The sequence below is a fragment of the Pempheris klunzingeri genome, chromosome 6 (assembly GCF_042242105.1).
Source record: "Pempheris klunzingeri isolate RE-2024b chromosome 6, fPemKlu1.hap1, whole genome shotgun sequence".
Classification (NCBI taxonomy): domain Eukaryota; kingdom Metazoa; phylum Chordata; class Actinopteri; order Acropomatiformes; family Pempheridae; genus Pempheris; species Pempheris klunzingeri.
Window position 1 is genome coordinate 16,681,377 of NC_092017.1, and position 18,095 is coordinate 16,699,471.

Consider the following 18,095-nt stretch of genomic DNA (forward strand, 5'->3'; position numbering starts at 1 on the left):
GTTGGTGCTGACCGATGGCAGAGACCTCCCCTGGTGAGCACTGTTGGGTTTCACTTCTGTGGATGTGCAGCACGGGGCATCACTCCACAAACCAAACCATTGAGCTTTGGGGTTTGAATCAATACCATCACCAGAGGCACACATATGAAACCTGAAACGTCTGTTTTGCAGACAGCAGGGCACGTTTCCCATTTTTTTGATGGTAACTCCAGGAGTGGAGTGGCAGTAGATACGATGTAAACACCATGAATCATCACGTTTTTCCTCTTTAACATTTACATGTAAATGTTAAACGTCTAACTTTAACAAGTGATTTAGGTTTAATAATGGGGGTGGACATGTCATGAACACAGGTGATGCCATCACCTGAACACAGGTGATGTCATTTTTCTCTCTGAAGTGAAGAGTTTCTGTTTTTCATTAGTTACGTGCATTTCCATATTTTTCATAAACATGGAAGGAATCAGATTCATTCATTAATTTCTTCATTTATTTGCTTTCCACCAAAGGAAGATACTGCAGGTCCACATTGAAAGGCTTGACAACCCCCAGATTCAGGTTTTCTTTGAGGTTTTCTACAGCACATTGAAGTGCGCCATTGACGTTATTCAGGAAAATTGGCTATTATTTAGGGCGCAGAATAGGAAATTACGATGAAAAAGATAAATGTCTTAAAGGGGGAGATAATATGAAAAATGCTCTTTAATGTCTTTTCAGCACAAATATATTGTGTCTAGAGACTTTCAAACTACGAGAAAAGATCATCCTGTCTCTTTGTCAGCTGCTCCATCTTTCAGTAAATGTGTGTGAAAGGGATCTGACCTCATTCAGCCCCTCAGCTGGCTGACAGCCCCGTCCACTGAAATCCTGAATACACCTCGCTGTCTGCCATTGCTATGTGGCTAACGCCAGCTCCAGGAATAAAATGTCGAAAGTACAAGCAAAGCACGCACAATTGTGCCAGTAGTGGGAGGACTTTGGATGAACTTGTGACAGAAATGTCCTCACTGGGACTGCAAAACATGTCTGTGTGCAATGCTTTTATTACATTATCTCTGGGACTGCGCTTTTTAACAAGGGCTATTAACAGTACAAGCTCAAGGATGGCTCAATGTTCGCTGTCCGTGACCTTACTTCAGACTTGGAAGCTGTAAGTTTTACTGTGTTTTATGTTGTGTTGCTGTTCACTCGGCAGGTTAGTATGTTGAACTTGCCGTTAGCATGTTGCTCGGCTAATGTGGCTCCCCTTTGAAGCGTCTGCTGTCCTCCAGACACAGGCACAACTGATGTGGAGGTTGGTGGGAGGTGTCTGCTCAGGCTTGTGGGAGCTGATCAATCAGTGCAGACTGAGCTTTTCCACGAGGGGCGGCTTAAAGCGACAGGGGATAAAACGGAGCGCTCAGAAACAGGCCGAAAAGAGGAGTATGCAGCAGTATTACAGCATGTAGACATTTTCTAGCAGGACCCCCAAATACAAGTATGAAGGTAAAATGAGTATAATATGTTTAATTTAAGGCAAAACAGGATGATAAATGAATGATCTTACGCACATTGCCAATGTGGCATTGGGTCTATTGTATCACAAAAGCCAGTTTTCCCGAGCGGTCCCTGAAGTGGAGCTGTGTGTCTGATGGTGTGTCACGTTGTGTCCTTGAAATGCTTATTGATCAACCATGTGTGCCACCCGCCTGCTCCGTGTGTCAAAGTGGTCACACATTTCTATTTGAAGAATGCTTTTATCTATAAAGGGCATAATGTGATTTTCTTAACGGAGGCAGTGAGGGTACACGGTGCACAAACCTACACCAGTGTTATTTTCTTTACATTGTCCTTTTATGATTTCGTTTTTTTTTTTTCTTAATCTCTCTTCATTCAGCAAACACCATTTTTGATTACTGACACAGTGAAACAAAAGTGGTATCCACAAATATCAGTAACAGCTGCAAGTGGGAGGGCTGGAAATGTAACATCCTTTAACTTGTGAAGTGGGAGATGTGATTTCAGCAAGTTTAATTTGGTTGTCAAAGAGCCGAAAGAAGTAGAAGAAACTGTCAGCACTTTGGACTGAGTGTTAAAGGAAACTGTCTGTTCACTATAAATGGGAAATTAAAATTTGCATTTGATGTCCATGTATTATTTTTAGTCGACCCACGAGAGTCAAACTCATTGTACTTAACATTGTTTTTTTATATATATAAGAAGGTAGATAGAGGAGGGTCGGGGCGTCACATTTCATGTACAATACCATTACCATATTTTGATTGTAGTGACAGTAGTTTCACTGTACAAACATTTGTTCAACACATGATACTATATTACAAAACAGCTGTCAAAGTGTATGTCACAACATCAGTGATACTAAAGATCAGTCAGAAATGACTGTTTATTCATTATGATTTCATAGGAAGAGTTTTCAGTGTCTCCATTTTATAGACAGTTGAGACACAGTGTGATGATAACGTCTGTGAGAGTGGTGCAGGTCTCTTATTTTTCTCGCTCAGCTGCATATATAGGCCTAAAAATACACGTGTCCTGTTTTTGTCATCTTGCATTTGCCAAAGAAAATAAAACCTTTGTCCACAGTTTATTAACAGGGAAATGCATTTACAGCCCATAATGTGCAGTTTACACAATTTCCAGGCTAAATTCTAACTTTATGCAACATTGGCATTTATCTGAGGATGGGACTGAATCATCAAGAATCAAATGGAATTGAATCAAAGCAAATGGATAATGGGCATTGTGAATCGAATTGAACTGGAAGATCAGTGCCAGTATCCAGCCCTATTATAACATATTATAATACTGATTGTGTGAGCTTGCCTGTCTTATGGAGTAAGTGCAGTGTAACCCCAAGGGGAGACATTCAAACATAAACGTGATAAACTGTATATGTGACAGTTTTAAGGAGAACTCATCAAGCTTACATACCGTGATGAAAGCAGTCATTAGACAAGTGGCTCAAAAAGGTGATGCCATTTTCACACCGTCTGTCCTCGGAGGATGAGAAATATAGTTGCACAATGGAAACCTGTTGTAATGAATTGTTCCTAAGAAACACAGTTTTTTTTCGTGGAGAGTTGTTCCATGGATTGTATCCCCCGTAGAGGTCTCAACATGCTGGGACTTGAGTCTCTCCTACGATCTCGACCTCTTTTTTTTCCATCTAAGGCAGAAGTAGCATTGCTAATGTGTGAATTGCTTTGCTTAAAGTGAAGACAGGTGGTACCTGGAAGTGAAGCTGTAGCTAATCGGTTGTTACGCAGGCCTAAAATTACACTGCGGATGTCAAAACGGCTGATTTATTTTTTAGGTTCTATCTTCATTTGCCTTTTGACCGTTTTCAAAAGCAGTTTGTTTCACAGCACCTCCCATCTGGTGAAATTCCAAGATGAAGCTCTGAAAACACATTTGCTTTTGTGGTGAAACGTAACACACGCTGTATGGCCTTTTTAAAACAAAGAAGGTCAGGAGGCATCCCTGCTATCCCCCTCCCCTGTTTCTCCAAAGTGAATAATACAGAACTAACAAATCTTCCTCATGGATTAATTAATATACAACTATGAAATTAATAGATGAAGGAAAGTTTAGAAAAACAAATTTAAAACTTAATACCAATTCCAACGTGGTGAGGTAACTAAAGTTGTAATCACATTGCTTTATTTGTCATACTGTTGTTTATGTATCTGCAGCAGTTCATCATCTGTTCATTGTTTTGTTAAAACATGAACTGACTACTGTGTGTCTTTGGCCAGTATAATTTTATTAGTAATTTTCAATAATTTGATTAAGTCTAAATTTGGTTTGCAGTCCAGTAAAACTACCCTTCCCTTGTTTTCTAATTTGAAAATTAACTAGTGATTTTTCTGAAACCTGAAATGTGTTTTTGTTTTTACTTTATATTTCTAGAGGCGTTTTTTAAACTAGCACTCCTGACAGCAGTTGACAGTTTTTTTTCTTGCAGCAGGAAACCCATCAATATTTGGATGCATGGAAACGAAGAGGGTGAAAATGGATTAAATGATCCCTTTCAAAAAAGCAGGATGTTTCCAGTGAATGCTGGTAAAAGCAGAAAACAATGACCCATACATGTAGGCTGTAAGTGCTCACATCAGGACCGACATTAGGGCTTAATGAGGTTGACCCACTTTCTCACTGAAAAAAATGGGATGTTTTGTTGCTTTGGCTTTGAGTTGAGATTCAGTCAAATGGGACTGTCTGATCTGACCAGAGCCTCAGGCGAGCTTTAAGTCACCCTAACGGCATTATTCCTGCAATAAATTAACAACACCCACACGCCAGGGCAAGATTGATTTTAACTTAACCCTTTATTTCTAATAATCCATTTCGTACAATAGCAGCTGTTGTAAATACTGTAAAAAGAACAAAGGATTATTGACATAAAACAGTGATATATGTGTACAGCTCATTCTACTGTTTCTATAAGTTCATTTAGTTTCCTTGATTTCATATCGTCTGTATTTCATCCTTGCAAGCATGGGTGCCTAGTTACAGTTAAAAGTGAGGCTGCATGATTAGTGATGGACAAGGGGGGAGGTATGGCAGGAAAACTTTCATTTAAATAACACTCAGTCATAACCAATAAAGCTGCTCTTTCAGTATAAAGCCCAATTTATATTGTTATCTGGTAATATTTTGATTCAAAACCAAGCTTAAGTTGTGTTTGTGACCTGATTCAAGGTCGTGTACATTTCGGTTTCTGATCCACAATAAACTTGGGAAGTAACCTTAAACCCAAACCTAACCCTGCATACACATGGTGTGTGTGTGTGTGTGTGTGTAAAAATGAATGATCAATATCACCATCATCATGATTTTGGACTACGTCACCTGTTTTCTTGAACTCCTTCTGGCAGAAAGCCCTGGAGGTAAACTTGTTCATGCTCAGTGATGGAAAACCAACTACACAGATATTCAGAGCGCAGTAACATTGTTAGTTATCATGTTTAACGTAGTTCTCCGGCGTTTGTTTTAACCACAGTAGTTTAGTTCTGACTGGGCCTGAAGTCAACACTAATGGGAGAGAGGACTTCCTGTGATTTCTTAAAAAAAATAAGACGTCTTGTTTCTGGTAAACACTTAAAACACAGAATTACAACTGCAGCGTACTCTTGCATCATGTCCTGCCTCCTGTAGCCCTCACCCATTTGAAATATACTTGCAAATTCCGTAAATGTTTGATTTATGTGTACACTGGCTAAACAACTGGCTGATACACAGCTTCCTGTAAACAAGGAAAGCTGTCAAATACTGATACTCTAATTGACAACTACATCAGAATCTGTCTTCCCCAGGTTAAAGATAATTATTTTCTCTTTCTGCTTCTGTTTGTCATTAAATTTACAAATGCTACTTTTAAGCAGTGGGCTTAGTTGGATAACAAAGAGCACTGTGAGCACCACGGCTTATTACAGCGTCTTACCCACTACACTTACAAGCACCAAAACGAATTCAGATTGAAAACAGTGTTTTTCCCCATTGTTTGGGATCTGAGTTACTTTTTCATTCATACTGGTGAGAGTGATGGCTTTAAGGCAGTGGTGAAAACATTGAATTTATAATATAAAGAGACCAAAGACCGAAGACCAAAAACAAAATGCTGACGCTGTACCACAGCTGTCATGAGAACGTAAAACAAGCAGCAACAGAATATTGTAATACAATTAAAATCATATTTTTAGTGAAATCTTAATCAATAATATGACAAAACAGGCTGCACCACAAAGCCCTCTTTCACCTTCACAGGACTTGTCATGTCGAGTCATTGATCTAACATCAAACCCACCACATTACAATGTTGTAACAACTGAAGGGCCTTTCCTGTTATACTCCCACTAGTTAAGCCCCGTTAGTACAAACAAACAGCGTTGACCACTCGGAGATTACTCCTCTTGGCCCCTCTGTGTTGCCACAGTACATGAAGGCATTGTGATTCCAGCTTCCTTGTTTGGAGAGCACAGAAAACTGGTCGCCGCTGTGTTGCTGAGTCGTCTTTTTCCATCACTTGTTTCAACAGAAACTCCCACTCTGATATCTTTGCAGCACAAACTTGTAGTCCAGCTGTGTGTAATGTTTTGCAATTCAGTGGGCTCTGCTGAGGCCAAAGTTGTGATTTCCTTTCATCAAAACTAGGTCGTCCGTCTGTGTTCTTTTGAGTACAGTCCTGCGTCGGACTTCACCTGTCTATTTTTAAGCCCAGTAGACAAAAGACTAGGACTGATGATTGGGATGATGCATTTTTCATTTATCCTAACTTGTTTCAATCAATTATATATAAAACCTGCATCCTGCACAATAACTGTAATGAGTGACAGCATGAAACATCTGAAATTGTTGTTCAGTTTTAAGTTGGTTATGGACCAAATGCCAACTTTTTTAAGAGTCTAAATGTATAGAAGCTGGGCACATTTACCTATTTTTTGTAATGACTTTAAAGTAACATTGATGTATATCACAAACATAGGACAAAAGCAACAAGATTAGACGACAGCTCATATGCTGCCATGAAGGTGAAATTCATTTTACTCTGCCTTGTTTACACATACGCTGAACTGGCAGGAGATTATTTTTCTTATGCAGCCTCTTTATTTTCATTCTAATATTTCTGTGCACTTACCGGATGGGTGATGCAACACAAATGGAAAAAAATGACATTTCCTCCTGTATAGTAGTACACATTTTGTGCTGCCAGAATTATAATTATCTTGCAGGATATCAACAAGGCTTTGATGAAACTGAAACAGATCTGAAATCATGTTGAATTGAGCTCTGAAGGTTTATGATGCAGACAACCCATGAAGCTCATTATTTTTATGCACCCTCATCGTTTGCACCAGCACCGGTTGTAATTCAGCAGTTGTTGTCAAAGCAGCCTTTTGTATAGTCAATAAATGTTTACTACTCTCAGTGTAGAGGCCGTTTGACTGTACGTCCTAAACTGTCAAGTGTTTTCATCAGTCCAATAATCACGTTGTGCCCCTGGCACACCATTCCTGATTATTTCCCATCCTTTCATCGCCATGCCAACCAGAAAAACATAGGAAGCTGAAACAATGAACAGATGAGGGCCTGAATATCCTGGATACTGCTGTTACTGTGTCATCCACAAACAAGATACAGTGTTAACCATCTACCGCATGTATGCTCATGACTGTCCATTGTACACAGTTTTATTGTCAAGCTCAACTTTCAGTATGTTTATCGTCTCAATTTATAGACATTTTCATGCAATTTTGTGTTTTAAGGTCAATGGCAACATTTCCAAGGGAGAGAATTATTAACGCCACTGCAGGGCAATCATTTAATTGTGTTAGGCTCTTGTCAGAGTCTGCTCTTATTTCCTCTAACTCTGTATTCCTGGAAGTGATTAGACAGGCAGTCAGTCACTGGGTGATGTGCTGGTGGTCAGAGAAACTCGATAGTATTGCATGTTTAAAATAACATTCATGTGTATTTTTGATGCCTTATCAATGTGTTTTATTCTTCTTTCAGATCTGACACGCATACTGCAGCTAGACCTGGATCTCAAATACAGGACCAACATCAGGGACCTTTTCCAAGAATTTGACAGTTTTCCTCCTGGAGCAGTGATAGGCATCACCAGAGAGATGCAGCCAGTCTACAGGTAGGCAGTGTGCCAGCTTTTATTAATGCAAAATAGTCAGGGCTATACAAAAGCGCTAAAAGTCTGCAATATATTAGTGTCAGCCGAAACAGAGAGCACTGTGCCAGTTCATCGCTTTGAAATGTATTACTTGTCAAATGTTAAAATGCACATGAGTACGAGCCTCTGCTTTCATTTTGGTGTCTCAGCTTTTAAGAATCCACTCAGTGTCAAGATGCTCTCCGGCTACAATTATAAAAGTCCATACTTTTAGGTTTTGCCTCTCAACTAGAAGACATCTTCACTTTTGTGATAAAAATGTGTCCAACCAGAAGTCTAGTTTAGGAGTGTGAAGTGAATGACCTGCTCCCTGGTCTTAGATGGAGACATTAAATGGGGCAATTGATCAAAAGCCATCATGTATGTTTTGCTTTGTTAGATTCTTAGTCATGTTTCCTTTCTCTTTGGACAGACGTATCCTGATTTCATTCATAAATTTGAATTTTAATAACCGACTGAAACGTAAACTGATGACATTGTGCTCTTGTTTTGGTCACTCAGTGTATCTTTCCTATGAGCTGGTCCATGCCGAATACTGTTTAAAGTTGGAAAGATCATCAAAATGTTTTGTTTCAAAAATGTTTAGATGATAAGAAGATCTCTTGGTATGAAGTTTATTTTCCAATGTTCACGTATACATATATTATACATTTATAATATATATTATACATATGCATGGTTTTAGGGAGACCAGCCACATCAGCAACATCCTTTGTTTTACCTCATATCTCTTTTTCATTATTGGGTTAAAAGACACCACAGTAATGTTGCTCGCTCTTGTTGACCCCAGATGGATTTCAGTTTTCTGGGCCTCACTTGCAAATTCACAGTTATTTTCACTTACAGTTTCTAAGTGAGAAAGAACATCAGAAGCCTCTCTTACAGACTCTGATTCACAGGAACCTCAGCAGTGTTATCAGTCTGTCGTGTCCGAACCACAAGCAAAAATTAAAAGATTGTAAGGCAACATTTAGCAGAAACAATCTGTGGCCATTCTGATGATCCATGTAATAAATTGTTAGTCCAGAATTGTCATGATAAAAATGAAATGTTACGCTGTAAAATATCCTTTAGTTTCCACTCAAAGTGAAAGACATGGAGAAACTCATATAAAATGTGTTTCAGTAACAGCACATGATAAAAGCGAAAATGGGATAAGAATAGGGATTAGGATAGGAAGATAGGAAATTATCAGATCCTCCTCAAATACGATGATGGGAGGTTGTAGAGTATCTCTGGTAAAGATTAAACAATATGTTGACATGCTATCATGAATCATAAGGTAATTACCATTGTGCAAAATCAGCCACAAACCACAAACTGCTGAGAACCATCATTTTACCTGACCTCTAGAGCCAGTGCTGCAAGTTAGTGCTGCAACTGTGACTTTATAGCTGCTATCATGGATCACTGACAGCATGATGTGTTGTTTCCCTGCCAGATGAATAATTGAGGATTTGGCAGAATCTAAGCAGAGACATTCTTCTTGTCAGGGAATGTTTTGTGTTTGTGATTCAGATGTGTCTGCCTCTCCTCTTGTCAGACCTGTCTGGAGTAAATGAACAATCTGCTCATCCTCAGAACTGACAAACACACTGATAGGATCCGTACAACCTCCTCTAACTGGTGTTATTTCATTGGGAACTTGACATAAATCAAGTAAGCTTGTTGAACCCACTTTGACTTTAGATTACAGTGCCCTGTTGTGGCTCTGCAGAGCCCTTAGACATAACTCCTCCCTCCTCTCATCCTTAGCCCTGCTCTCCAGTTCAAAAGGAAGAATACGCCGCCTCCTCAGACCATTGTTTTTATCCTCTAGAAATAAAACTAATACCTGTGTGCACGCTGGGAGGATCTGTGTGGAAGAGTCACAACAAGCGTCAAGTGCTTAGTTGGATTCTTAGACCCACATACTCACATCTGTCCATATCAGACTGGGAAGTTTTTTTTGGTGAATGAGCACAGAGCAACTTTTGATCTTATCCATAACACATTTCCTTTCCTATTCGATTCTGATTAAGATAATGAAGATACGCACAAACCACTTAATAATAACACCAGCTGTTATTCATATTTATGGCAGTGAATTCTGTGTGTGTGTGCGTGTGTGTGTGTGTACGTGTACGTCCATGTGTGTGCACGTACACAAGGGACGCAGACTTTCAAGCTCTTTGTTCCTCGGCTGATTTTTCCGTTCCTCTCCAAGATAGTAAAACAAACATGCCTGGTCCGTTTAGACTACTTCACTGTTTTCCACCCAGACATGGCATCAAAACAGGACGTGTGTGTGTGTGTGTGTGTGTGTGTGTGTGTGTGTGTGTGTGAGTGTGTGTGTGTGAGTGTGTGAGTGTGTGTGTGTGTGTGTGTGTGTGTGTGTGTGTGTGTGTGTGTGTGTGTGTGTGTGTGTGTGTGTGTGTGTGTGTGTGTGTGTGGCAAGACTACACGAGGCAAGGTCAGGTGGGATGTTTCATGTAGCAGCTGCTTAGTGGGATAAACATACAGCCAGGTGGTTTCCTCCAGGGTTTTGAAGACAGTGTGTGAATGAATCATTCGATAAGAACATTGTACTTTAATTAGAGGTCAACTTTTACTCATATTTCATCTTATGTGCATGCAAATGTGTACGTTTTTCTCATATATATTTTTTAACAATTGCCACCAGGCGTTATGGCTTCATTGCAGCATGTGATACTGAGTGTACAAATAAGATATTGATAACACTCTTTCTTAAGATTTATGCACACTCACATCTTATGACTTCCTTGTGAAAGGGGATCTCAGATGTCCTGTGCCGATCCCAAGGATCAGTATCAGGGCAAATTGAACCGGTCTGGTATTGGCTAAAATAAACCAAATCAAATTCCCGTCCTTTCTTTACTCTACTGAATTTTATCCACATCTGCCGTTGCAGCATTATTATTAGCAAAGAGTAGCAATGTAAGAAACATTCAGGTAGCAGCCTCTCCTATTTAGCCAGGACTACTGCTGCTTTCATCAGTTGAATTGACAAACGTCGCCAGCAGCACATCACATCAACGATAGTTCTGTGAGTAATTTAATAACAGGACAAATTAAACATATCTGTTGCCAGGTTTGTGCTTTCAGCCGGTGTCTGTTGTTTGTGTGGGAATGACCTCCGCTGTGTTACACCACTGTCCGACTGCAAGTGGACTGAGTTTTTAGTAGTTCCAACAACTCCAACGGCGATGCCTCTCTCTTTAGCTTCAGTTGTCTCATTCCTCCTGTTAAACTTAAAAATAAACTTAATATTTAAGCTCATAGTTTATAGTCTTTAACCAGGACCTCCAGTCAGTGGAGCAAAACGCTAGGCTACAGCTATTATTTCAATGTGTCAGACACACGTTTAATCAACATTTACATAAATATAAGTCTCAGATGAGACTTAGAATCAGCAGATACCCAATATTAAGGGATTTAGATCTGGACTGAAGCTGGGAAATAGGCATGTCATCAGTGGAAAGGTAATATTTGTGTGTGCGTATGAGACAGTAAAGCTTAGTCTGCATAACTGTAAGTACTGATGTCAGTTTTCTGCATGAGTAGCTTTAGAAGTGGAGTTGTAGTTTTCCTGCCGGGCTCCAGTTGGCACCACCATCTCCAAACAGATCTGTATCTCTGCCCCACCACTGCACTGGCTCAATGGGTTACTGACCCTGGGAATCCCCTGCTAATGTTGTTCCCGGACGCACTCCTTTAAAACACACAGCACGATAGCAGGAGATCGTGCCTCTTAGCATGCGAAGCCTGACTGGTTGCAATTTAAGGGATGTGAACTTTCACACAAACTATTACAGCTGATTCTCTGTCTTTGTCGGCCAGTTCAGGACGTCTTGTTGTGTGAGAGTCCAGAGCTTGCAGTGTTATGAAGGACAAGTTATTCGAAATTTAGATGCACATTCCAGTACTAGCAAGTGATTTTTCTTCTCCTGTCTCAAAAGGAAATTTAAAATGTGTTGACAGGAGTTGGGGGTTTACGTCACTGAGAATCTTGTGGATATTGTTATCCACTTAGTCAGTAGTTGTCAGATTTTTTTTTTTTGTTTGTTCATGTGGTGACTGGTCATGTCAGGTGCAACCTCTGCATACAAATCCAAGCGTTCCATGTAAAATGATATATTGTATTGACATCAACAGTACTGACCCTGTAGGCATACTTGACAAACATGCTTTCATTTATTTTGTAAAATTACTAGACAATTACATAAAAACAAAATGTCCTGACATGTAAAAATTAGTTGAAAGCGTCTTCCAACATCAACAGAACCGGGAACTGAATCATCTGTCACGCAGATAAAATTAAAGATGTACTGGAATTTCACATGATGAACTTCTCATAACATTATTGCAGCCAAAGAAATTGTTTTTTGCTGCTTCTAAGAGCATGAGAACATGTATGTGGACAAGAGAAGAGCAAGACAAATGTGGGATTTCTACATTATGCTTTAGGGGAAGTAGTTCATGTTTCACTTTGCACGAGAACGGACTTTATGGACGCGGCCATGGATGCTATCCTTGAGCCAGAAGTAGTGGGGAAAACAGGACTTATGATCAGGGTTTGCCTTTATTCAAAGCAGTTTGAGAGTCTGCATGAAATTCACTACAGCTTCACTGCAGACCACAACAAAGTAGCATGGTTGCACTGCCAGGCTATCAAGTGTTTTCTTTAGCTAATCATCCAGCCAGAGTGAACATTAGAGAAACAAATCTGCTACCAGCTTATAAGCCCAGTGTGGTGGCTTGTTGGCCATTAGCCCGTGCTCAGTGGACCTTGAAATATTAAAATTTTGTAACTTGGTATTAGCGATGCATTGTGTGCATCCTCTCCAATGGAGTGTTTTCCTGTGTTGAGTGGAGAGGGCTCTCAGCTCCCACTCTGTTTTCTGGTTAATGGACAGAGCATTATGCAGGAGGACGCATCCTCCCACCAGCCGCATTTTGAGCACATCCTGCCACTGTAAAGTTCATTATTGGAAAAAATGCCCCATGTCTTTTCACTGCAGCTGCATTTGTAATGTTTTTAAACCCAAGAGACAAGACCCACTTACGTGAGTGTCACAGCACACACATAATGAGAGACAGTAGCAAGAAGGAAGTCACTCTCTTAATGCTTTGTGGATTGAGTCTCTATGTTGTGATACATCCCGTGGATTCGCAGTTTTTGCTCCAGGATTAAATAAAATGTTCAATGTGAAATCATTTTGTGATGGTCACAAACTTGTTTTTTTACTAGTATTAACTAGTGTTTTCGCTCTCTCACTGTCTTTGTTCTGATTGAAGTAGTAGATATGTTTCTTGAAGAGATTGCACCTTCACAATCTTTTTACTCATTGCCAAACTACCCTGTGATGAAAAGCACCAGACTTTTCATTTATGTACCTCAGAACCAGACTCCCTTCTGTCAGCGAGTGTTTTGCGCAGCTCTCCGAGAGCCGGCTGTTTCTTGTTCTGTGGACACGTTTGGATGGGATAGCAGCACAGAATGTCCCCGTTGCCTGCTAATGCTTTCCATTTTCTCGCGAGTGAGAGAGACGTGAAAGGTTGGCAGTGAAAACTGGAGGCAGGAGACGATGGAGCTGTGAACTAGCAGAGCAGGAGAAATTGTAGGTGCACTGATCTAAGCTAAGAGGGAATTGTGTGTAGATTGACGGAGACTGGTGTGATTGTACTGTTACAAAGGGGCAGAAAAAACTTACAGAACAGACCCATTCTGTATTCAAATCTCAAACGAATCAAGACTGAAATTGACCACTTTCATCAAGGACTAAAGCAAGAGAAACTGCATTTAGAAAAGACATAACTGATGTGCAGTTTGATAATTGAGTTTAGCAACACATATACTTTATATATTTAAGTTAGTTCATGTGTTTTACATAAGCACGCAAGTTGTTATGTAATGCTGCCAAACTCTTTCCAAGTATTTTTGTGCTTCGAAATGGGGATAAAACGATACCGAGGTATTTGATATGAGAGAGGGATGTATTTAAGCTAGTAATTGTAAACACATGCCTTTGTGCATGAAGCCTGGAGTTCTTCTGTAAGTGGTTCCTGATGTCATTTATGCAAGAACTTGACTGGAAATATTTTTATGCATATTTTAAGTTGCTGGTGTATTGACATCATAAAAAGTATAGTTTTCTTCTGATTACCTGCCTGATCAAAAAAGAAAGTTTAACTATTATATATTTTAATTTGTGCATCAACGGTTGGACTAACATCTTTTTTAGAATTTTTGCATTTAAAATTCATTATATGTCATCGGCCGTTGAGAAAATATCTAATGTCGTGATGTTTTATCGTGCCATGTGGATAAAAGAGGATACTTTGTCTTATTACTATTTATTATCACTGAAAACAGTGAATTGATGTTCATGTTCACTGTTACTCCTTTATTATATCCGTTCATGCACAGACACAAACATCCACGTCCCTTACAAAAGTTTAAGTTTACATGATAGTCGCTTGTAGTTACTGTATGTTTCCAATATTCCACTTTCTTGCAGAGAGCTCGGTGAAAACATTGATACTAGATTTGTCGGCCAGCAGCAGGTTAGCTTAGCCTATCACCAAGGCTGGAAACAAGGGGGAAAAGCCAGCTGGCTCAGTCCAGCAGTAACAAAATTAGCCTAAGGGCACCAAAAACCTGTTGCACATATCTCTTCTCTTATGGCCATCATGACTTAAGCAAATGCAGTATGTTCCACTTAGTGCATTCTTATGTCAAAACAGCAGAATGTTCCCTCACTGAATGTGCTCGCCCTGCATGTGTCTCTGCGCACGTAGACCCAGTGTATGTCTTTACAAATGATAAATGGTCCACAGGGGCCACAAGTCCCCTGCTACCAAACCAACAGACTGTTTGAAACTGTGCGGACAAGCTACGGCTGCTGAATATAGGTCAGTAATAATATCAAAGCGTGACTCAGAGAATCTGCTTCTCCCACTAGATTTGATTAAAATGCAGAGAGAGAGAGAGCGAAAGAGAGAGAGAGAGAGAGAGAGAGAGAGAGAGAGAGAGAGGTATCTTCTACAATATGAAGCATAATTGCTCTAACCAATTTTCCCACATGCGTTTAGCTGCACCAACAGAGCAGGAAGAGCTCAGCTGATTATAAATTTCATCAATTTATTAGCATGACTTAAAGGAAAGCAACAGCTTTGTCTCCTATCCCCAAGTGTTTTAAGCCAACACATTTTGCCATTAATATTTTATCTACTGTAGGTTTCTCAGCCAATGCTAAGAATAATCTCAGTACTATGCAAAGTGTGTGCGTGTACGCAGGCATGCAAGAAAGGGTACATTTGCCATTCATTCACGTGTTCGGCAGAAATGAAAGATCATTGCACCAGCTGTTAGTCAGTATACGGAAAAGGACATTTTGTACTTTCTTGAAGCAAACACTTCACTCCAAAAAAAAAAAATAAAAATAGTACACCCACAGCAGAGACACCAGTGGTCTCCATAGACTTGCTAGAAGTATGAAAACCACAGCAAAATGAAAGTACTGTAGTAAGAAAATGACAGCTGTCGACAAGACTTTTATGAGTTTCTTGTTCATCCAGTATGGGTTTTGTCTGTTCCTCCTGAGAGATGAGATAAATAACTCGTACATACTCATAAATCAGGGGTTGAAAGGGCAAACAAACACTCCTAACGGGGGGGGGGGTCTTCTGTTTTAGTGGAAGCTGTCCCAGCTTAAGTAATTGAACTGAACTTATGCTTCCCTCTTTCACATTCTCACAACTCTACTTCTGACAAGTGTAGCTGCTCTCCTGTAGCCCAGTGTACTTTAACATCTGGTCCCAGTTTAGTTTTACCAGTTAGTTTTACTCCCATATTTCTGTTAGTTCCATTGCATTATTTCTTTGCATTCCAGTATTTTAGATGTGGTAAAAGTGGTAACACTTTAGTATTCATTTTATGAATACAATAAATGTTAAAACCGGAATAATGAACTCAATTGAATAATCATACGTTGGGGTGTAACTGCATAGAAATGCTTGTTGAATGGCCCCCTGTGTGTCATTTAGCTACTTTAGCGTCGGTATGTTGGCAGAACAGGGTGCTGAGTTGGCACAAGCCTCTGGCACTCCAACATGCTCTGACTCTCCTGAACCAGCTCTCTTCCTGTTTTTGGCCACAGTGCTGTTTGTTCAGCAGACACGACCCGAAACAGAGTGGACTCGCACTTGTCTAAATGTGCAACAGCCCAAACATACATATGAGTGAGACATTTCACTGGGAGTGTACAAGTTCTTGACTCTGGAGAGGACGAAGTTCAGATACAGAAAAATACTTTGTAATCACCAACACACAAGGTGATTTCATAGACGGATGTGTTACACATGGTTCCAGACCTTTGTGCTAAAGGTCTTCAAGGGTCTACCCAAACCAGAGGATCTGAGACCAGAGCCGGGACCCATACAGGTCGGGGTCCATGTTTTGTTATGGTTAATCGAGTCAAGGTGAGGTCCAATTCTATTACCGCGGGTCCCGTTGCGTCAGCCGTAGTGCCCAGTGACACGATATAATAGATGGTGCTGGAAGCCTGACCAGTATTTGTCGGCAAGTTACTGTGACTGGGGAGCTAACCTGCACATTAGAGAGCTTGCTAACTCAATTGGTCAAGTTATTCAAGAGATGTCATCGTACCTCTGCACAGATTTAGGGCTCTTACTGCTACAAATCCAATGTATCAACTGAAATTCAAAATATTGCATTTCCCATCTTCATTGTCATGTAAACCTCTTTCCTTCTTTCTTCAGGCACACTTTCTGGCAGTATCGTAAGGAGAATCCTCAGACCAGAGTAGGTGAACCTCCTCCTGACGGCCTCCCAGGCTTCAATAGTGGCGTGATGCTATTGGACCTAGGAGCCATGAGGGCCTCAGCTCTCTACAACCAGTTGTTGGAGCCTAGCAATGTGGCCAAACTAGCAGACCAGTATCGCTTCAGGGGCCACCTGGGAGACCAGGACTTCTTCACCATGATAGGCATGGAGCATCCTGAACTGTTTTATTCCCTGGCTTGTGGTTGGAACCGCCAGCTGTGCACATGGTGGAGGGACCATGGATACGGAGACGTGTTTCAGTTGTATTATCGCTGTGGTGGACCCGTCTATATCTACCACGGGAACTGTAACACGCGTATACCAGATGACTGATGCATGCACTGGACTGATGATTGGATTAAAAAGGAGTCTATGACTCCTACAGTACAGGAAATATTTGTCCTGCTTTTTGGAGAGGGCGGATTGTAATTCTAATGGCAGTTTCTTTTCTTGACCACTGTCACAGACTCTGCCCCCTGCTGGTCAAGGGGCTACTGAAGGGCCTGCCCATACAAAGTGGCCACAAATATGGTGCTCATTTGTCTCATTTTAGGATAAATGTTGGCATTCAGGTTGAAAGAAAATAGCCCTGCTTCACAACAATGTAATAGTGGGGTGTGTTTCGTCAGGTACTGGAATGACGAAAAGAAGAAATGTGATTTATGGAGCTTAGTTGAGTAACGGATCCATTAATTTGAAGGCCTAGCAGTAAAAATGACGGCGTTCATGTTATTTGATTGGCCTATGAAGCGCCCTGCTGGAGGACGTCTTATTCTATTGTAGCAATGGTTCTACTTTTTTGCTAATGAGTAATTTTTGCTAATGTATTAGCTAATTTCAATAATTTTTTTTATATTTGCAGAGGGTATTTGAGGAGAATCTATGACTGTTGTCCATTACACGGTGGTGTAAGTGACTGTATGTTGAGCTGATGATTCACAAGGAATTCATATCGTTACCAAATGTTATCTGCAATGAATATAGGCTCACCAAATGTGGTAATTGGCAAACAAAGTGTCTCTACATGCTAGATGTGACCTATTTCTGTCACTCACATCTGCCAGTACAGTCATCTAACAGTCCATGGACCGAAAAAACACCGTCCATCAGCCTTGACCCCTGAATGTGCTGACATTAAAAAAGAACAATTTACACTGCAAACCACTGAAACTTTGTCTGCAATCTTTTCATATTTCTTCTTTGAAAATGTCCTTCGGCCAAATGCATAAAACTGCGTAGATTCATGACTAAAATGTGCAGATGCATTGTTTACATCAGAGTTTTTTAAGTTGTATGTATCTGCAATGAATATATGGGTAATTGACATCTGCAAGCAAAAAGAGTCTCCCTTTTCCACCTCCCTCCCTCAAGCTTTCCATCAGTGGTCAAAGTTCACCCAGCTCCCACACCACTGCAGCAGGGGAGAGCTAATCTGGTGCCATTCACCTTTGTGGTATGTAGAAGAACGGGAGAGTTTAACACCAGTGAACATCTTTCTGCAGCCATGTGGGCGTACGGCACAACATACTATCCTTTCAAACACGTCTCTCTGCAGCAAGGAAG

The 18,095-nt window shown here is 40.4% G+C and overlaps 1 protein-coding gene across 1 annotated transcript in view; it reads left to right on the forward strand.

Annotated features, from left to right (window-relative positions):
- Positions 1–17,794, forward strand: part of xxylt1 (xyloside xylosyltransferase 1) — a 28,441-nt gene extending 10,647 nt beyond the window's left edge. The window contains exons 4-5 of the mRNA XM_070831566.1: positions 7,513–7,645; positions 16,469–17,794. Coding sequence (XP_070687667.1) covers positions 7,513–7,645; positions 16,469–16,865 — 530 coding nt within the window. The 3' untranslated portion in view covers positions 16,866–17,794. The remainder of the gene's footprint in view (positions 1–7,512; positions 7,646–16,468) is intronic.
- Positions 17,795–18,095: the final 301 nt, after the last annotated feature.